This window comes from Chionomys nivalis, chromosome 22 (assembly GCF_950005125.1).
Source record: "Chionomys nivalis chromosome 22, mChiNiv1.1, whole genome shotgun sequence".
Lineage (NCBI taxonomy): Eukaryota > Metazoa > Chordata > Mammalia > Rodentia > Cricetidae > Chionomys > Chionomys nivalis.
In genome coordinates, this window is record NC_080107.1 from 22,625,360 (window position 1) to 22,647,246 (window position 21,887).

At 39.5% G+C, this 21,887-nt stretch overlaps 1 protein-coding gene across 1 annotated transcript in view; it reads left to right on the forward strand.

Moving 5' to 3' along the window:
* Acvr1c (activin A receptor type 1C) overlaps positions 1 to 21,887 on the forward strand; it is an 87,520-nt gene that overhangs the window by 16,924 nt on the left and 48,709 nt on the right. The window contains exon 2 of the mRNA XM_057754908.1: positions 20,950 to 21,180. Coding sequence (XP_057610891.1) covers positions 20,950 to 21,180 — 231 coding nt within the window. The remainder of the gene's footprint in view (positions 1 to 20,949; positions 21,181 to 21,887) is intronic.

Here is a 21,887-nt window from a genome sequence, read left to right on the forward strand (position 1 = left end):
AATAGCAACAAGTTGCTGTGACCTCATAGCGTGTGCATAGGAGAATTATGATAATCCTATAACACAGAGAGAGGGGGAAAGAGCAGTTTACAAATTCAAATTCCCTAAAGCACATGTGAAATGTAATATTATTTGAAGATATACTAAGTATCGGCTACTGTGATTTAAGATGTTTACACAGAACAATTTAAAATATTTTAAAGGAAATATAAATAAAAAATCAGTAATGCAAGTAAATAAAACCAAAAATATAAAAGTAATCAAATGCTTGAGGTGACATGAGGCAACTAAAGATGTCTTGGCAAACAGCTGGTTGAGAATATATTCTGACTCATAAATTCCTGATAAAATAATTATACTTAATTCTAATTTTAGGATCTTTTTAAGGTCAAGTACCCAATCTACAACCATCAGACTAATAGACTTTAAATACCAGTAAACTTTTCTTATTTTTGCATTCCTTATTAGCTGATATGTAGTCAAGTTATGTAGTCAGAAATAAACTAAAAGACACTAAACCCAGATATAATCACAGAAATAATTAGCAATATATTAGCTCTTAATTCAGTTATATCAACAACCACTAAGTATAAATGGTTTAAATAAAACAATTTAAAAAACCGAGAGCAGCAAAGTGTATAAAATAAAACAGTTGTTTATTTTCTATGAAAATCTACTTTGAATGTAAAGAATACACCATCAATAGAAAGAACAAATAGGTTAAAAGCGTGAAAACCTCATTTCATTTGAACAGTAATAATAAGAAAGCTAAGTAGCTATATTAGTAACGAATGCTGACTGTACACTTCATTAATTGGGATGTTACAGGACTAATTCCCTAATAATGAAGGGATATCTTTGCCAAGAATATGTAATTCTTTTAAATGTGTGTGACCGAGCTATGGAGCTTCAAAAGTAGGATAAAACACTGATTAATTGAAAGGGAATATGTACACACCCATGATGCTCAAAACCTCCTATCAAAGACTCTTACTCCCCAAATTTTAGGAAGATGTTTGTTCTCTATAAATGCTTTCAATGGAGAAGTGGTGAGAGAACTTTCTATTCATAGACCCAACATTACTTGTGTCTTAGTCAGGGTTTCTATTGCTGCGACAAAATGTCACTACTAAAGAGCAAATTGGGGAGAAAATGTTTATTTGGCTTACCTTTCCAGATCATAGCATCACTGGAGGAAGTCAGAACAGGAACTCAAACAGAACTGGAACCTGGAGATAGGAGCTGATGCAGATACCATGGAGGGGAGCTGCTTATTGGGTTTCTCCCCATGACTTGCTCAGCCTGTTCTCTTATGGAACCCAAGAACAGTGGCCCAAGGTGGCACTATCCACAATGGGCTGCCCCCCCCCCCCCATAGATCACTAATTGTAATGTCTTACAAGTGAATCTCATGGAAGCATTTCCTCAGCTGAGGTTCCTTCCTCTCTGATGACTCTAGCTTGTATCAAGTTGACACACAAAACCAGTCAGTAAAACTCAGAAGCCACAACAAAAGAAAATGTCAGACAAATATTTCTCATAAAAATGCATGATCTTAAAAAGATACTATCAAGGTTAATGACAATATAATAATAGAGCAAAAGTTATAATCAAGTGAGGTTTACCCTGGGAATGACATGTCTGATGCTATATTTAAAAACATAACATTGTAAATCACCATTTAAGCAGACTATGGAAGAAAGCTCTGTGAGATCCATAAATATCTAAAACCCAGATGAAAATGCTCACCGACTAAGCAGTGTTGAGAGAAGTTAAAGAGTTAAATAAACAAAGTTATATGTTGTATTAACATAATGGGAGGCTTATTTAACAACTGTTTTGATTTGTTGGATATCTAAATTTTAAGGAAAGGACAAAGTATAAATATTTATGATACCCAAGTTCAAAGGCTTCAAAATCTACAATAATGACTGACTGAGGATACTGCTCAGTAAGGGTCACTTGCCTATGTGTGGCCCTGGGTATGTTCCCAGTACTGGAACAACAAGCAGCAGCAAAGTCAAGTATTTAAGAATATGTGCTTGACTAGAGGAGAGGTAGAATCTTACATACATGTTAACTGCTTTATGATAAGAGTAGACAGACAATTTAATGGAGGACCAGCTTGGATGCCTCAGTGGACAGAAGCACTTAGGTTAAGTCTATATGACCCGATTTGATTCTTAGAACCCACACAATGAAAGGAGAGAGCAGATTCCGGCAAGTTGTCCTCTGACTTTATAGACCTTGCTATGAATATTCATAAATAACACACAGAGACACACACATACTGACACACACACACACACACACACTGTGGATATGTGAATGCAGTAAAATGTTTCTAAGGAAGATAATTCAATGCAAAAAGGATTAAAAAACCAAATGATTCTGGACTATCGGTCATCAATAAACCAAATCATATCCTTAAAGCCTAACTTCATGTCTGAAGTGTCACATTGCATCATGGACCTAACAATCAAACCTACACAACAGCCACACACTAAAAGAAAACATTGTATCTTATGTTCTTAGCATAGACAATATTTCTTAGTGAGAGTTCTAAAAGTGACATCCATTAAAAATAACTTAGATATCACCCAAACTAAAAGTGTAGTTACTTGGTAAAGCACTTGTATTCAGTATATAAAAAAACACTCACAATTCAAAGGTGTGTAGTCTAATAAGAACTATTCAAAGGACATAAACAGCTGGAATTTTCATATATCACTAATTTGAATGTAGAGAGTTGTAACTATTTTGGGAAGCATTTTGGAAGTTTATATAAATACTCACTCTTTATACAACATACTAACTCCACTGTCTTGTATTTGGCAGAGAGAAATAAAACCTGAAGATCTTTATGTTCATATGCTTGTAAATTTTTTCTTAATCTATAAAAATTTGGAGAAAAACAGATATCCTTTAATTACAGTGAATAAACAGACTTATGCATCACTTCACAAAACAAGCAAGACTTTCGAAGATACAGAACACGTCAGGCAAGATGAAAACAGTCTCAGAAGGCCCTTTACTGGGCATTGTGGAGAAGGCAGACACACAGGACCAGAACAATTCCCTGCTCACCAGAAGCTGGCTAGGAAGTATTGCCTTATAGTAAAAGGATGAGGGGCTCTGGGGACAGAGATGGCTGAAATGCCTTTATCAAACCATGTGAACAAGAAGAAATGCGTGTTCCAAATGTGATTTCCATCTCGTTATACCCAAATTCCTTCCCAAATGAAGGGTGCAGGTAAGCTTAGAATGTATACACGTCTGGTGCTTGTGGAGGATGCTTCAAATTGCTTAAGCAGAAGCAGCAGTATGTTCTTACTGTCAAAGTCCTGAGCTAATATCCGAAAGAACAACAGCCAATTGGTCCAAATGATGCCTCTGGGAAAGAGACCCGGAGAGATGTAATTTTCATTTTAACCTTCCTATATTATTATTTTTGCTATATGCATTTATGCCATTAATTAAATAAGTAAAATATTTTTTAAATATTTATTTATTTATTTATTATGTATACAATATTCTGTCTGTATGCCTGAATGCCAGAAGAGGGCGCCAGACCTCTTTACAGATGGTTGTGAGCCACCATGTGGTTGCTGGGAATTGAACTCAGGACCTTTGGAAGATCAGGCAGTGCTCTTAACCACTGAGCCATTTCTCCAGCCCTAAGTAAAATATTTTTAAAATTATAAATAATTGATTTAATTTTGTCACGTAAGTTCCTTTGTAAGTAAATAATTTCTGTAGATATTACTTTTTGCATGTATCATCTTCACTCTGTAAAATGATGTAAACTGGGAAAAAATGAAATCAAATTTGGATATATTACATTACATTTAATTTGTCAGCATAGAGTGTCTTGTTCCCTTGGGAAAGGACATTGCAATGAAGGGACCTTATCCTACACAGGCATAGCTCCTTGTAATTGTTTTGTTGCTCATGTGTTCTTCTAAAAATTAAAGCGTTTGGTTTAACAGCAGGTCATTTGTCACTTACCAGGGAACACTTCTGAGCTCATGGGTTCCCTTGCTCCGTTAGCTAAACCATTAGGCTTACTTATGGAGAATTTTGCTTGTATCTGCAATCCCGTGAATACATTTAACAGACCCCATTCTGCTGAGTCAGGCTACTTATCCTCCTGTTCAGGATATTACCATGCGTACAGTAGGCAGTCAGCATTTTCTTGATTATCTTCTCTAGTCAGGAAAGTGACCAGGTCTGTCCACACCCTCCCCAGGACGATTAAAGCGATGAAAGAATGAACTCTTAGGTTATGTTGGCTGTTGATCTGTGCCTGCATTAGCAGAGAAGTTTCCATAGACAAAGGGAGGAGTTGGGGATGATTATCTATCTGGATATTTCATGGACAGCCCTGGATTCCATATGCTCGTCTAATTTTGGAGTACAAATTGCAGTTTTGGGACTTGAAAACAGAGCTGCCGTCATTGTGGGGTAGTGCACCATGGCAGCAGGGCCTGTGGGTGTTCACCCAGACTGCCACCACTGCTATTTTAAAGGACTTTCACAACAGCCGAGGGAGGACATCCCCATGACTCCATGTGAATAAATACTTCAGCAGATCAAGGGTGGACTTTAACAAAATAATATCCACTTCTGATTATTGTATCAATATGTGTCCAACGTGGAAGATTAGACGAATGTGTTGATAAAGGCTACATTCAGCTTCATACCTCAGCAAGCACCCCTATTTTCATGAATTTTCTCAGTCTTTGTTTCAGTGCCTATATTTCATGATTCTACTTTTAAAATATTTGTAGTCAGTAAGTTCCATGATAATTAAATACTACTAAGAAGTGGGGCATATTGAAATATTTACACTTCAAAATCTTTTCAAATATTTTGACTTGGGAATATTTCACCTATTTCCGTGTTTTAGTCTCATAAAAAACAAGAAGTTCTGGATAAACTTTGTGAATATTTTATCTAAAAGAAGAGATCTAAATACAATCTCAAAATTATCCAATATTTTAGGACTACAGTTTTCTTATCTGAGCTTGATATGAAGATTAAATTTTATTCATCACACTGTTCACATTAAAAACTTTATATATTTTCAGATTATAATATAATCGCATCAACCCCCCTTCCCTTTCGTCTCTCCAGACCCTCCCATGTACCCTTCACCTTGGTCTCCTTCAGATTTACAGCCTCTTTTTATTTAGTTGCTGTTATACACACACATGTACACACACACATACACACACTTATTTACAATAAGTAAATACAAACATCTTAATATGTAAAATGTTACTTGTAGGTATGTTTTCAGGGCTGACAATTTGGTACTGGATAACTAATTGGTGTGCTCTTCCCTGGGGAAAACTGTTTTTCCTGCTCTCGGCATTCCTTGTTTCCTGTCTAGGATGGAGTCTCTTGAGCCTTCCCTGCTCCATGTCAGCTTGTCTGTTGTTGTCGTCATTGTTTTGTTCTTGTTTCGGTGGCCACGTTGGTGAGACTTCCTGGGTATACCTGCTCTGACATTGCTAGGAACCACAATTTCTCAGTAAACACCTTGTAACTTGGTCTTTTGCAATCTTTCTGACTCCCCTTTTGCAAAGATCCCTGAGCCTGAAGTTCTACCAATTTATTTATACTACAATTTATAAAATAATTTTCAATTTGATATTAAGATTACATCTTTATATTTATTTTCTTTCTTGAATATTAGTGGGATGAATCCTTTTCATATTATTGACAGTTTTCTTTTTTGTTGTTGATATACTTTGTTATTTTTCTGTGTAAAATGTTTGCAAACCTAAAAAAAAAACAAAAATAAAACCAATTAATCGAGCAGGAAAAATTTTAGTAAAGCAGTAAGAGAGTTAGTGTTCCAGATATTTCTACCCTCTGATTATACTCTGGTGTTATTGTTTTGTGCCGTGAATGTTGCTTTGGAACCACTGCTTTTAGTGTATTTATGGCAGAGTGGCACTAAAGCCAAGAGTTTGTCAAAACTAGAAAGACCTGCCAGAGTGCTACAAGTTGTGTTTTAAGGCATGAGGCTTAGGCCTTCAGTACAGAGCTGGGAATCCATAGCCTGCAGTAGCTGGAGCTAGCGCTGTAGTTTTAATTATCTGAGACACATTAAAAGTGTTGTCTGTATCTTTGAATCTTTGGACAGCCCTGTGAGATAAAGGACCCCTTTATGAAGCAGTGTGAAGACCTATTTAGACAGAAGCGATAACCTCTCAGGCCACAGGGCTGGTTAAGGATTTCAATTACAGGTAGAGAGTTTTTCAAAGCACATGGTCTTTTTAATCATAAACCTGGTCAATTTCTGACCAAATTGAACTCAATACAGCAGGAAGAGAAGGGGTTTTGTTTGATTCTTTGTTTAAGTTTTTTCCTTTCTGATTGCTTTTGTTTTACATCAATTTATACCAAAGGAGCTGAGTATTGCAGGCCAAGATGCCTTAGCCTTTCCATTTTCTTTGGCTAAGACAAAGCTTCAGAATTTGCAGAGTTCCATTTTCTCACTTATTGGTGCATCTCTAGGCAAGGGCAATTATGACACTGAGCGGTACTTTGATAGACAGAAGAACCAGGAGAAGTCATGTAAACCTCATCTTCTAAAGTGACTGCGATCATCCCTAGAAGTCTGAGGATTACATTTTTAGAAGTATTTTTTAAATTATGGATTTATGAAGCTCACCTCCCACTCATCAGCTCTCACTCCTACCCGACTTCTTTGGAGATAGGGCCAGGTGGCACTCCCCTTTTCTCTTGAATAGTGCACATTCTTGTGACTATCCTCGGTAGGTCTTTGAATGTTGGGTTAACATTGGAAAGAGACTCAGGATCAGCGTGCGCGCACGTTCACACACACACACACACACACACACACACACACACACACACACACACACACTTTTCCTTACTAATCACTTGTCCTCTTTTTCCCCTTTCAGCTCCTCCCTTGTTCCTATTTTTAGCTCAATCAGCTTCTTACTTGAGATCATTCCCTTTTATTTCTAGAATCATCCATTCTTCACCATATCTGATCATTATAGAGGTGTACATGTGGATTGTGATGGAAAATTTTTTAATCAGTGAGTCCCCGAGAACTTTTGAGGACTTTTACTCCCCCCTCCCTGGAGTTTAACTATTAATTGCCAATTGATGACTTGCCTCTTCCTTACAATTTTAACTGCTTCTTTGAAGCAAGGCAGGGATTCATTAGTCTCTTGCAGTCGTTGTCATTGACAGTATCGGATGCCAGCTTTCTCAAACCCACTACGTATGCCACACAGCCCCGTTCTCGTCTCAGTACCTCACTCTCCCCACCCTCTTCCCTTTGGTTCTTGGGTTCTCTACTTCAGTGCAGAGAGAGAAAGCATCAGGCGGAGAACCCCACAACTTTCGAGACCTCCACACGATGAATTCTGATGAAGGCTTCAGGCTCATTATCATAAACTTTCTGGAACACATTTCTTCCCACCTGTGGTTCCCAGGCAGAAAGTCCTTATTCTCTGGGTCTATCCTCCCTCATACATGCAGCTCTTGTTATATGGTGGCCACTGAAGCAGCCATATCTTAGGGTCACAGAATCTTGGATCTAGAGAACATTAATGATCATCTGACAGAATACTTTCTCGGAGTGATTGGTTGAGATATAATCCTCAAAGACCGTGTGATTATAACTAGGGTTAGAACCTTAGATTTCCTAAATTGGCTTTGAACTGCCTTGACTAGCTTGGGATTCCTGAGATGCAACTTTCTTTACACTTTCCCATGCAACATCACTCGGTATTGCTCAAAATTGCGTTCTGCCAGAGTTGACTTGGTTGCCAACTATTTTCCACGGAGGCAATATTAAAATTTCATATTGGTATATTCCTAATCAGTAATTTATCATCAATTAAAGCAGATATGATTGCAGCATTACTGGTCTTTAATCATTTTTAAAAATGCACACCATCCTCCAGGTCCTGGTAAAGTGACATAAATGTGTAGGCTCATCAAAAACAGGATCTGAGCTGGGCGGTGGTGGCCCACGCCTCTAATCTCAGCACTCAGGAGGCAGAGGCAGGTGAATCTCCGTGAGTTCGAGGCCAGCCTGGTCTGCAAGAGTTAGTGCCAGGACAGGCTCCAAAGCTACACAGAGAAACTCTGTCTCAAAAAGCCAAACAAACAAACAAACGAACAGAAACCAACAGGATCTGTGGCCCATTCCTAACAGAAGCAACTATCATCAACTTGTATTAGAAAAAGACAATTGAAATAAATCTAATATTCTAAAATATAATTTTTGGCATTTGAAAAGATTTCAGAGATATTCCTTGATCTTGGAAGAGACCATCCTTAGTACTGAGATACATGTCCCACCTTACCTGGTGGGGGCATAAGAGAGGAGGGGAGATGTGTCTTCGAAAAAGCATGCGGGCCTCATACTGCAGTTCTAGAGCTTCAGCCAAGGGAAAGCTAGGGGTAGGTGCAGGTTTTATTGCTCATATTAAGGAAGCTCAGTGACAGCACCCTTGCCTAGGCTTCCTGTCTCAGTAGCACAAAACAAAGCAAAGGATAAAGAGTGATCTAAGTAGAAATCACCCTGTGAAAAGTGGCCCCGTGGCCTGCGTACTGTCTCTACAGCCACTAGGTGGTATCCAGATGCCCCCAATCCATCCCAACCCTGGACTGCATCCCTTCGGGCTGTGCTCTGCAGTAGGTGACAAAGCACAGCCTCCAGGATCTGGCTAAGGAGTGTTCTCCTGTGCCTTGCAGGGAAGGCGACCCGAGAGGAGGCAGAGAGGAGAGGACGGCTCAGGAGGCTCAGAACCCCTCTTGCCGACCAGGGGAAGGGACTGAACATTTCCGGTGGCACACGCCTGGGGCGCCCCCGCGGGGGCTGGGACACTGGAGGTGGTGATGGGGTGGGCGGCGGGCAGGGAGTCTCTTCCAGCTGGAGAGTGGGAGTGACAGAAGCCGCTGACAGGGAGGGGGCAGGCGAGATACTCCAGGCCCGTCTGGTGGGCGAGGGCTGCCGCGGTTTCCCCGGCTGCTGTGGTTTTCCTAACTGTCTGACAGTGGCAGGCCTGGCTGCAAGGAATCTTCTCCAGGTCTCTAGACTGGGAGTCTATGCCCCCAGCCCTAGTCGGGTGAAGCAAAGCCTCACCCTAGTGTCCCAACATCCTGTATTCAAGCATGCTTGGTGTAACACACTAACCCCTATACCTACTGGGCAAAAGTCCTTTAGGGCAAGCCGTTAACCTTCTACCTCCCCAGTTCTCTTCCTTAACCCAGGGCTTGGCCTATGGAGAATGATAATATTAAAAACAGTTTAATACTTAACGGTTTAAAGCAGTTCACTCAGAATCTGGTAAAGAGAAATCTGCACCAGCAATATGTTCAATACATGTGCAAATTTCATATACATGTAACATTTAACTGTCCCTGACCATTAGTAAATTGAGAAGAAAATACTGAATATTTAGAACACATCTAGATGGACGATTTTCCAAACTTTAAGACAAGGAAGAAGTTCCAAATACAACATGAGTTTATATTTGTAATATTAAAATTTTAAAGAGACCATTACACGTATTCAGATACGAACTCTATACCGATTTGGGAAAGCCAATAATGATAGTCGTTTTGGAAATATGTGGACTATGGGTAATTTACTTTCACTTCAATAATATCTATATTACTTCTTTTTCAAAAGAAGAAAATATCATTAAAACACAAACTCATGCATTTGCCTACGATTCATGATGATGTGGCTTCCACCCCCGGCACAGCAAGAGACAACCAACCAAACAACAAGATGAAGACAATGGCTAAGAGAAAACAATAAGTATAGAAGTGGGAATGGGAAAAAGGGCTCCCATATTTACAAAAAGCTCTTGCAAGTTAGAAAAGAAATTAAGACTCACACAGGAGATGACCACAGCAGACCAAAATCTCACCCAAGAAGAAAACCAAATGAAATATTTAAAAAACAAAAAGGGTTTAGCTCCTTTAGCTAGGAAACAAAGATTAAAAGAAACTACAACTAGGAAGCGTCATCTAGGTTGCAGAGACGCCAGACACGGAGATGTGTCCTGTGGTGCCTTCATACAACACCGGTGGAAATCTGCCCTGCAACAAACAGCTTTGAAAAGTCCTTTCCCAATAGCTACCAAGAATGTCTGATGTTGTAATTCCAGTCTGGGATGCTTGCCTAGGGAAGGCTTCATGCAATGTTATTTATTTGCAAACAATGAAATCTATCAAAATGCCTGAAAATAAGAAAATGTTGTCAACTGTCTATTTTCACGGAGGACAGCCCTGTGCATTCCATTAAGTGGTTATAACCAAGACAGCACGGTGTTCATAATATTATCCTGGAGGAATGAGTGTAAAAGCAGCACCTAAATTGTGTTTATGGATTCATATGAACAGCTCCTATGTAAGACTGGAAGAAAACACACCACAAAAATAGCTAGAAGTCGCATGTCTTTAAGCTTTGAATTCTCCTGTCGTTTGCACTTCTCTACAGTTGATAGTCGAATCCACCTGCCTTGTACTAGTATCACACTGAGAGACCCTGCTGTAGGTGTTGGGGTTGTGCTTGGATGGAAACAGAGAAGGTTTTCTACTTTGTGACATTTTCATTATATTGGGATAAATACAACAAATGAACTAATTACAGATTTCTGGAAAGAACCGAAAGAGATGAGGAGCAGATGCTTAATTAGGGTGATTCTGTGGCGATTTCACTGAGGTGGAGACATCTGGGCTGAAGCTTGAAGAAGAATTAGAAGGAGGGGGAAGGGCTTCGGGTGAACTGAAGCCAGGCAGGGGTGGGAAAGAGTCATTTTATGAGTCATGAGAAGGAGACCAGTGATGGGAATTTAAAGATGACGTTCAAAAGGCCGGAAGAGCTCAAACTTGTATCCTGTGAGCCTCTAGCAATTGCTGATTTGATTGATGTAAACATAATTGGAGACTACTGAGCATTGCTAGTCTCATTTGAAAGGATGGAGGGAGAGGAAGATCTTCTTAAGAATGTGTCAGAGGAACAATGAACCCTGATAAAGGATGCTGTTGCTTTTAGACGAGATACTCCAGATTGGGTCATTTTCTGAAATGCAAGACTACAACATAAAGATTGGATCAAGAGGCTCAAGATAGTCTGTGCTCTCTCTAAGGAGAAACGAATTTAGATTGCTCTGCCCTGTGCCAAAGCAGTCAGCATACAGGCCCCACCCTCGCTACTCAGTCTGTTGCCCATTGGTGCCTAACTTTCAGTGATCTATCAGAAGGAGAGTACTGCCATTTCCCCAATCTAACATTTCTCCTAGTTTTTCGCTCATTCAAAGTAATATTTTAGAAGAATCTACACAACACATTTCGACACAGATCAGCTAATTAGGCAATACCCTTAACTACTGATTTCTGTTTGTGACTTGCTGTAGAATCTAAGGGGATAATACTGTAGCCTTTTTCGGAAAGATCTGTGAAAATCAAATCATACTGATTAGCAAAAAAATATCCAAAAGATAATGGTTAAAGAGTTTCTAAATCGCACTAAGAGTGTTATGACCTCACGCTACCATAATTTTCTTTTCTGTGCTTTGTAACAACTTAGAGGCTATCAGCAAACAACAGTTTTTTTAGCCATATTTAAGCATTATTTTTTAATTTTATTTTACTTTCACTGAGTCTTTGTGGGTTTCACTTCAGACATTCTGTTCCCACTTATCTCCCAGTGTCCTCACATCTACCCTCTGCCTTGCTACCTCTCTTCAAGTCAAAACCAAATTTAAACCCAAACCAAAACAAAACAAAGAAAAACAAAGAATAAAAACATAAACAAAAACATAAATAAAATTAAAAGAAAGAAGAAGAATTTTGTTGTGGAACCTGTAGTGTGGTTTGTTGAGTTACACAGTTTACCCTTCCATCTGTTCCTCTTTACTTATAAGTGCTCATTGTCACAACTCATTGGTCTGACCTGAAGCCTCTGGTTTCTGCCACACCACTGATAATGGGCTCTCACTGGGGCTTCTCTTGGATATTCTGTTGTTGTCCTGTGTCCTGGAGATCCTGTTGTTTTGGATCTGTAATTTCATCCCCTTCATATGCTCCAATAGTTCATAGATTTGGTGAATGTTGGGGTGGGCTGACTCATAGTCCAGGTTCTGGCTCTGGGCGGTAGCTGGGTTGGTCAGCTTGCTAGCTTTCCCTTCTCATCACTACTTGGGCCAGCTCTCTAGCACTGCCTTGGCTAGCTCATTCAGTGCAGCCTACACAAGGAGCAGGATCCCTTCTCCTGCCCTCTGGCCCTCAGACCCGGGTTCTTCTCACTCATACTGCCAGGTGCCAGGTCCAGCTCTACTGTTTTACCCAGGCAAAGTGAGGGCCCTCACTCCTGATTGCCATAGGGGAAATATGAGGTGAGCATCAGCTCTCCGGCTTTCATCCCCTCGGGACTGACTCATGTGCATCCCGGACAACAGGATCGGCTCTAGTGTGCTGCCCAGGCTGGGTGCAGGGTCTGCTCTCCTGGGCACTGCTGCTGGTGTGGGACAGGCCTAGCTCTCCCACTCTGGTCATCCCAGGGCCAGCTACTTCACCAGCTGCAGGTGGTAATGTGCATGGGGGGTTATCTTTCCCTCACCATTGCAGATAAGGGGGAGTGGGGTCTACACTTCTGCTCTCAATCCCTCAGGGTTGACTCACCTGTGTTCCTGACCACAGGGTCAACTCTAATGTGCTTTCCTAGTGAGGTGCACGTCTATGATGAGGGGTGGGGCCATCTCTCCCAAGTACAGGGATGAGCTCTCCCTTGAGGAGTAGGGCCAGGACACCTGCTGCATCATTCAGCGAGGGGCAAGGTCAGCCATCCCAGAGCTGGTGAAAGATGGGGCCAGATCAGCATAGCATGGTTCTAATGACCTCTGTGCTAATATAGGCCATAGACATCATCAGAGACCTTGGCTGCAGGAGGCCTACTATGGACCCAGATGGGGCTCTTGGCAGCAGGTAGGGCCCATATGCCACTACAGCCCTGGTGGAGGCACAGGCCACCCAGATCAGCATGGACCCTTATGGCAGCGTGGCCTCTGGGTATCAACATGGTTCCAGGTGACTGACCAGATCCGGGGCATCTGCAGAACCCTCAATGACAACCTGAGCTACAGATACTACCCCAAACCCTGGCCTCCACAGGGCTATGGACCCAGACATGGCCCTAGGCAGTGTTTTGTGCCCAGATATCACTATGACAGTACAATTTACCCAGATCAGCATGGCCTCAGATGAAACGCTGTCTCTGGAAACCAGGAGTCCTGGACATTAACTGAGACTAGGGTTGCTGTAGACCCAGACATGGGCCTTTGCAGCAGCTCTGGCCCAGATAATGTCATGGCCCTGGGTGACAACATAGACTATCTAGATCAGGATGTCCTGGGTGGTAGCATGGTCCTCAGATACCCTCATGGCCACAGGTTGAGCCCCAGACCCCAGCTATCTATGTGGCTGTTGGTGGAAGTTTATGTCCCAACAGCAGGTCCCAAATAACCACTAAGAGGCTTAATATTAATTATAAATTTCCATCTAATAGCTCAGGCTTGTTATCAGCTAACTCTTACATTTATGTTAACCCATATTTCTTATCTATGCTTGCCACCATGTGGCTTGGTAACTTTTTTCAGTATGGCATGTCCATATTGCTTCTCTCTGCATCTGCTGACAATTCCTCAGACTTTGCCCTTCTTCCTCCCAGCCTTCTCAGTTTGGTTCTCCTGCCTAATCAGATTCTGTCCAGCCATTGGACAGTCAGTTTCTTTATTAAACCAATCACAGTGACATGCATTTACACAGTGTAAAGGAATATTCCACATTTCCATTTTTTTCTAATTAAAAAGGAAGGTTTTAACTTAACATAGTAGAATTATAAGCAACAAAACAGTTGTCAAGTAAGAATTATAGTTATAATATCTAATCTATTTGTATTTGACAAATTTAGAGAAAAATTTTATTATCTATCTTATCTTTGTTACTCTAAAATGTTATACCTAATTTATCTTTTATCATAACTAAGGAAAACTTTAACTATCTAGACTTCAATCCCATCAAAGACCCCCCAAAAGGTGAAATGTTATCTAACAACAGGGACATCTGACTACTTGGACAGTCACCCTAAGTTTATCTGTAACTGAGACATACATCTTTGTCCTACAGGCCTGGCATATCTGACAGACTTTTATAGAAGCAAGGAACTTTGAAGCATTGTCCTACCTTGCTTTGGCAAAGTCTGGCAGTCACTTTTTGTTTTGCATTATGATGGTCCAGTTTGGACTGTATACTGTCAGTAATTGAGGAAAGGATAGTTTCTTTGCCCATATAGCTAGCTTCTGCCATGGGGAAGGCAAACTCCACGTGAAAGTTCTTCAATGCTCATCATCATCTCTGAAGTTAATTGGTGCTGCCAGGAGCAGATGTGTCTCACTGTCAAGGAAAGCCTTATGTTATTACAACATTTTAAATGTCATATTCTGTATATCTCTAAAGTGTTTGAAGACCACCTGTCTGTCTAAAATATATCTGTTTGTGCTTGGAAACATACCTAGCATGACTATAAGTTTGATTCTTATAGGTGACTAACTACTAACTTGCATTTTTAAATTAAAGGAATTTATTATCCTAAATACTTTGTAACCTTGAAGGACTAGACATTTATACTACTTTGCTAAATGAGCTACATAGGTATGATAACTTAAACAAGTGTAGAGACACATATACAATATTAGAAAAATAACCTCAAAAATCCATACCAATGTAAAATATTTAAAACTAATAGTTGTTTTTTTTAGTTTAAAAGTAGATTAAATAGACAACCCTTTTATCCTATCATTAATATACTCCCCCTTTTCTTTTCATAATGAAAAATTCCTGAATGTAATCTCCCTTATTTAGTATCCTTCCTCACTATGACCAATAACAACTAGCAAACAATACCCCTAAAAGATCATAAACATCTGTAATCCACAGAACAACCAAAAACCACTCACCCCACCTCTTAGAAACGTGGGTATCAAGTTCATAAAATTACTCCCTGCTGTCTGGGAACAATGACATCTTTAAGGGACACTGAAAAAATTAAGATAATAATCAAGTCTTGGAAGAGTTAGCTGTTGTTCGTTATTGGTATGATAGGAACATACATAGCTTACTTGAAGTCCTACATAGAGCAGTCTATGAGGCTAGAACTTCTTAGCTAACTGTTTTGAAGTTGTTCTGAGCAGTTTTTAATCCAAAGTTGATTTTTGGGTAGTCAGCTTAATGGCATTACTGCAGTCTAAGTGAAATAATCTTTGTGGGGCCCCATCATCTTTTGAAGACTTCAAAGGTCTTCATTCTTTATGAATGGCTACAGTTCACTGAAGAAAACATAAACATTTTGATTGTCATATGCAGCAGATCTTGGAATAGTTAAAGGACCACAATTTGTTATGTACATCCAGGGTACACAAACTTAATTCCTAGTTACATGCTTCAGACTCAAGCCCAAAATCACATACAGGAAGCAAGATGAAGTTTATTTCTAGAATTACTTAGTATTCTATATGACCATTAATATCATTACAAAAAGTTTAAGTATATATAATAATCTTATAAATTTTGAGGTATTTATACCTTAAGATAAAATTTAAAAAGTCAAAATGAAACCAAAGGATTATGAGATTAGTGGCAATAAAATAGGCTGTTAATTTTGGTTTTTCTTCAGTCCCATACCAGGTAACTAACTCTTCTGATATGAGACAGAAATTTTGGATTGCTAATTTTAAACAAGCATGGATGGTTTTAGAGAATGAGTGAGCCACACTCCAGCCCCAAAGCCACCTTTAATCTTTAATTGAATTGGGATTACAAAATGATGATTTGTCTTATGTATCTGTAGAGAACAACAGAAACAAACATTAGGGAAGATTTATGAAATTTTATCCTGTTGGAAGTATGCTATACCATTAGGCCAATTTACTCTTTTTCTTGGACATCTTCTCTGGGTGATTCATCATTTTTCTTCATATGTCTCATTTGTCCAGTGGTCTTTATATTCCTTAATTGGATGCCGTCATTATCCTGGAAAGACAAAAACAAAACCCTGCCCCAACCCTAATTTTGAAGAGTTTATCTTTTTGGCAAGTTATATCTGGCTAAATGAAAGGCATTTATTAGTCATATAAGTTAGTTTAGATAGAATGGCCATGCTCTTTGATGAAATATCACCTTTTCTAATCAAGAGGTCTCTTCTGTTTGAATTTAATCTTTATCAATTTTGATAGTAACCAAAGCTTTTCTTTTTTGGGAACAAAAGCTAAACCTCTTCTCCAATGTAAAACATATCCCGGTTTCACTAGCACCATTTGTTGAGACTCTGGAATCTCTTTGGATTCTCTAGTGCCATTTGTTGTATGTCTTTCCACTTCCAGCTCTTTGACGAGCTCAGATTGTTCTCTTTAAAAAGATTACACATTCAACGGGTCACTCCTAAAATGCTTTCCTGATAGTCTGGTCTAAAAACAGAGTTAGTGAACAAAACAAACTAATATCTGGGAGGAGGATTGAGTATGGAGTCAGATGTTCGACTTGGTCAGTACATAGTTAAGCACAAGGCCTCAAGATATAGGAAACAGGTAAAATGAAGCCAATATATTGAAAGCAGTATTCCAAATTATTTGTCAAAAATATTTGTCTTTTTAATGTCATAGGACCTAAAGATACACACACACACTCTGTATCCTGGTAGTTTTTATACTTCAGTCAACAGGGTGTGCTAGGCATCATGTGTAAATATGGGTAAAAAATATACTTTCTGTTTGATTAGAAATGTGCACATCCTTTGGTAGATGTGGGTAGCAGATGTCTTTGGGGTAACAGATGTCTTGGCTTTTATAGACTAATTGGCAAAGAGGGAAAAAGGGAGATAATTAAAGGGGTGGGAAGAGACAGGAGCAAAGTGCAGTCTTCGTGTTGGGGAAAGATCTAATAGACCTCCTTATTACGGGTAATTGTCCCTTTCTTCAACCTCATTTGCTGCCTTGTACCATATGACTGAAGAGTAAGTATAAGATAAAGAGCCACAAGGAGGGACTGCTATCTGCTAACAACTAGATTTATCTTGCTGTGGAGTGTTCTAAAGAACTGACCCAATTAACATCAGGTTTTAAAACACAAAATAGAAAAGCATAAATCAAATCAGTAATGGCAACTTCCATTTTAATTGGCAGCTTAAGGATCTGTGTTGAGGATGGCTGGTGTAAATATCCTCTAATTATACAAATGCAGCCACATAGTGGACTGGGGAGAAGGGAAGGATGAGAGATAGACTATGGCACGCGTTAGTTTTACATTTTAGGTCTCATTTTGTTTGCTGTATGCTCCTTTTCAGTGCGATTGTCTGCTAATTGACCTGCAGTAAGTAGGGACATGGAATAGGTGTTTGAGCTCATCGCCTTTAGTAAATCCTCAATTTTCTCTGTGTTTTCTATCCTGCAAGGTTAAAGGAAGAGGTGGCGTTTTCTGTCTTACTAAGTCTAGATTATCCTGGTTTGTGTCTTTTATGGGAATTCTATAGCTTGTTAAGAAATTAGTTCAAAGTGCCAATCATCCCATGATAAGAAATACGATGTAACTGTTTTCTTGTGAAGATCCAGTCAGTGCACTGAAGAGAGATATAGGGGACGTGGGTGGGATGTCCTCAGAGGCTTACTTGCTGTAGAATTTAGATAAACTAAGGAGGCAGATTATTTGTTCTAGTGTAAAGCACATGGTACTGAGTTTTATTTGACCACCTGTGCTGTCAATAAACTAGTAGAGAGAATTTGCCTAAAAATATCCACCCTACCTTAAATTTCATTGAAATAATGCAGATCAAAATTTCAGATATCAGTAATAATGACTACATTATTTCTCTTATATTAGCATTGAATTTTATTTAGCCTCTAGAAACTACTGTGGTTTCCAAAATAATTCTTAACACTATGGCAGCTTTGATGGGATAGAAACAAGATCACTTGTGTAGTCCAGAGACTGGTACATTCAGTCAATTACTTGATTTTTTTTTTTTTTGTGCCTCATTTCATATCTGCAAAATGCAGATAATTGACAACCAAGCTGCCCTGGTAATTGAACACATGATAAATGCACATGACATCAGTGTGTGCTTAAAGGTTGAGTGGCTGATGACTGTTTTCACTCCGTGGGGGTCATACATCCCTTAGCTGGTTCCATTGACGTCCTGGCTTAGCTCCTTCTGGAAACAAAAACTTATGATCTTAAAACAAGATCTATTTATTTTTATTTTATATGTACAGTTCTTTTTCTTGAGGTATATCTGGGCACCCTGTACTAGCAGGGCTTGGGAAGGCCAGGAAAGAGCAATGGATACATTGGGACTGGAGCTACAGATAATTGTGAGTAGTGGGAAGCAAATCCAGGTTCTGTGCAAGAGAACCAAACGCTTTTAGCTGCTGAGACAACTCTTCAGCCCAGAGAATCAAAGACTCTGATACTAGAGGGACAAAGTCTGAGATAGTATGTCAAATGGCGAAGCTTCCCACTTTCAGCCCCTTACATAAGAGGGTAAGGACCAGGCATAGAGTGGTAAGTGTTTCCCATGCTTTGTAACTTCAGATTTTCATGAACTGTTAATTTCGAGTTATCATATCAAATGCAGATAGTGCTCTACATGTCAAGATTTCTGGGCTTAGTGCTCTTACTTTGGTTCATTTGTCGAGGACTCCGTGGCTCCCCAAAGTCAGCCATCAAGTGAGGGACAAAGCCAGGCCAGAGACTGTTCTTTCCTGTTTCTACTGACTGTGGTAAAAGTTAAGAAATGCATTAAAGCTTATCGAAACATTACAGATCAACCCCAATTGTTATTCCTTCATTACTAATTTTTTTCTGTTATATTAGATTTATATTCTATTCCCAGTTGCTAAAAACTAGTGGGATGAGAGAAAAATTTAGCTCAGACCATGAAAAGCGCAAGGACACTCGGTCCCACTGGCAGAGCAGAGCGAGACACATTTCCTTGTCAGGGTCTTTGAAATGGCTGTTGGGTCCTGCTTTGGGCAGCTATTCTTGCAGGGATTATGGAGGTCTGTGGACGGTCTCCGTGTGATGAAGAAAACTAGTTTGACTCTCTTGAGTGTTAGGAGAGGTGGTTACTAATGCTTGCATCATACTTCCTTTGTGCCAGAAACGAACACAAAAGATTTCTATGATTAATTTACTCTCCATAGCAACACGTTGAGGCAGTATGTTATTATTGGAGTTATCACCTTTCAATTGAGGCCCAGTGGGACTAAGTGATGTCCAAATGACAACACTGTGAATCAGGTTTTGAAGACACTTGGAAGGTTGGGAAATGCTACAATTCCATTCAACGACACCTGGTTGAAAGGCTGTTTTTTTGTATGATTTCTCTTTTATTTAAGGAAACTGACTTAATATGCTTTTGTTTTGTTGATGTTTTTGACAGAGCCTCACTATGTAGCCCCGGCTGGCCTGGAACATGCAGAGATCCATCTGCCTCTGCCTCCTGAGTGCTGGGATAAAAGGTGTGCCCCACCTTAACACATGTTTTAGTCTCCTTGGTTGTGAGCCTTAGCCTTTCGTAGCTAAGTCTTTCCTCTCTCCAGACTCCTTAATACATTTCTAAATCACTCGGTTTTGTACACCTGGCTGTCTGGAATCTCAGCCACCCTAGAATATGTGATTTTACTACAGCTCATTCCTATTGATAAAAGAGTATTTATTCATGATTACTCATTTATAAATTGAATATTTTGTTAGTGACAAATTGGGTCTAGTTTTAGTCATTAGAAATTTAAAGACGAATTTTATTAACTGATTATATGGCAAAATTTTGGATAGTAAGGTAATTGGGGGTAGTTATACTTTAACCAAACATTCATTAAAATCATGATAGAAATATTTAAAGTTGTAGTACTTAGAAATGATATATTGAATAAAAATCTGAATAAATTATGACCTTTGAACTCTATTCTGCCATTTCATAGCAAGATAGAATATATCATTTGGACATGTTAGTGAGGGTATGAGTGTGTTTGTGTGTGTGTGTGTGTGTGTGTGTTAAGAGGGATGTTAAAATGACATGCTAATAAACAGATTAGTTTATCAACATCTAAGCTTTGAAAGTTTTATTGTCTACTATCAATGTGCTTTCTTTTGTAGAATGGGGGTGCCCATTAAAAAATGTCTGACGGTTAAAGTCTGCATTCAAATGGCAGTCATTCTATCATTCTAAGATATATTCCTTAGTGGAAGAGAAAGTAGAATGGTTCAACAATGCCTTCCAGGTGCCTATGAGAGCAATATCAACCTTAAGGTCCAGAGAATAGAAACACCAATAATTTTGGACCTACATGTTTCTATGGTTTGTTTTGTGTTCAGCAAAAGTATTTACGAGTTGGGAGAAGTGCAATTGAACATAGCGTGCTGGCTCGTTGGGTTGCAGTTGCTCTCATAGCATGCTAGCTCGTTGGGTTGCAGTTGCCCTCACAGCGTGCTGGCTTGTTGGGTTGCAGTTACCTTGTGTCGCGTCATTGTTCTACAAGCTGTGCCAGCCAGCTCCTTGTTGCTGAGTTACGGTTTCCTAGCATTTCATCGGCACTATTGATTTAGGAGTAAACTGATTGAACTTGAGAATGATTTAGAGTATGGGCTAGGAAACCATAGTAACTATAGGAACCGCTGTATAAATTCTGTATAAATCACAATAACCATACAATGGATAACTGACTGGAGTAGCCTGTTAATGAAGCACAGGATGGAGAGGGCGACTTCATCACATTTAAAACCCCTCTTTACGTTATGTTAAGATTGAGCTTCTGTTCTCAAGAACCACAAAGTAACTGCACGTCATCTTCTGCATTTTAAAGCTTCTTGCCTTACTTTTTCCAGGACTGAAGTGTGTGTGTCTTTTGTGTGACTCTTCAAACTTTACCTGCCAAACAGAAGGAGCATGTTGGGCCTCTGTCATGTTAACCAATGGGAAAGAGCAGGTGATCAAGTCCTGCGTGTCCCTCCCAGAGTTAAATGCTCAAGTCTTCTGCCACAGTTCCAACAACGTGACCAAGACCGAATGCTGCTTCACGGACTTCTGCAACAATATCACACTTCACCTTCCGACAGGTAAGGGGTGGCATAGCCACACTCATTCCTAATGATGCTTCACTCTTGGAAGATGATAAGCAGGGCAACAACCAAACCATCTAATATTTCCTGAGACAAAAAATGTGTATTTTACTCTTCTTGTTTTTGGGTGGTAAAACTCTCTAGAGTCTAGCTATGGTTGATGTTTTAATTCTTAAATTGTGCATCCCTGTCAAAACATTGACAATAGTGTCACAATCTTGGGGAAATTTGACCACAGGCATTACAATGTTTGACATAACTAATGGACCTCTAATAAAACGTAAATTTTCATGAATACTTTTTATTAAAGAAAGCAAAGAAAAGAAGGGATATCTAATTTTCAGTAATAGAAATAGATCATCAGCCTACCCTAGGAGAGGAGAAGGGACAAGAAAATCCTTTGGAATGATGGAAACGGCCATATGTGCATCCATCTTCATCAAACTGAAGCATATATACTGTATCATGTTAAAGTCGTGCCTCCATAACGCTGATTTTTAAGAAAACAAAAGACTGGTTTCTGGCTGAGTTTGAGGGCACAAGCAGAGCATAAAATCGATCTGGGAAGAATCTATTCTACCCTACCAAGACCCTCTGATTGCACATCTGTATAAGCAGTGTCTTGTCCTGAAAGAGATGTTGTTGTTCAAGTCCTTTTCTGAATTCATGCTGACTGACAGAGAGTGGACTTATAAAAAGCCAAC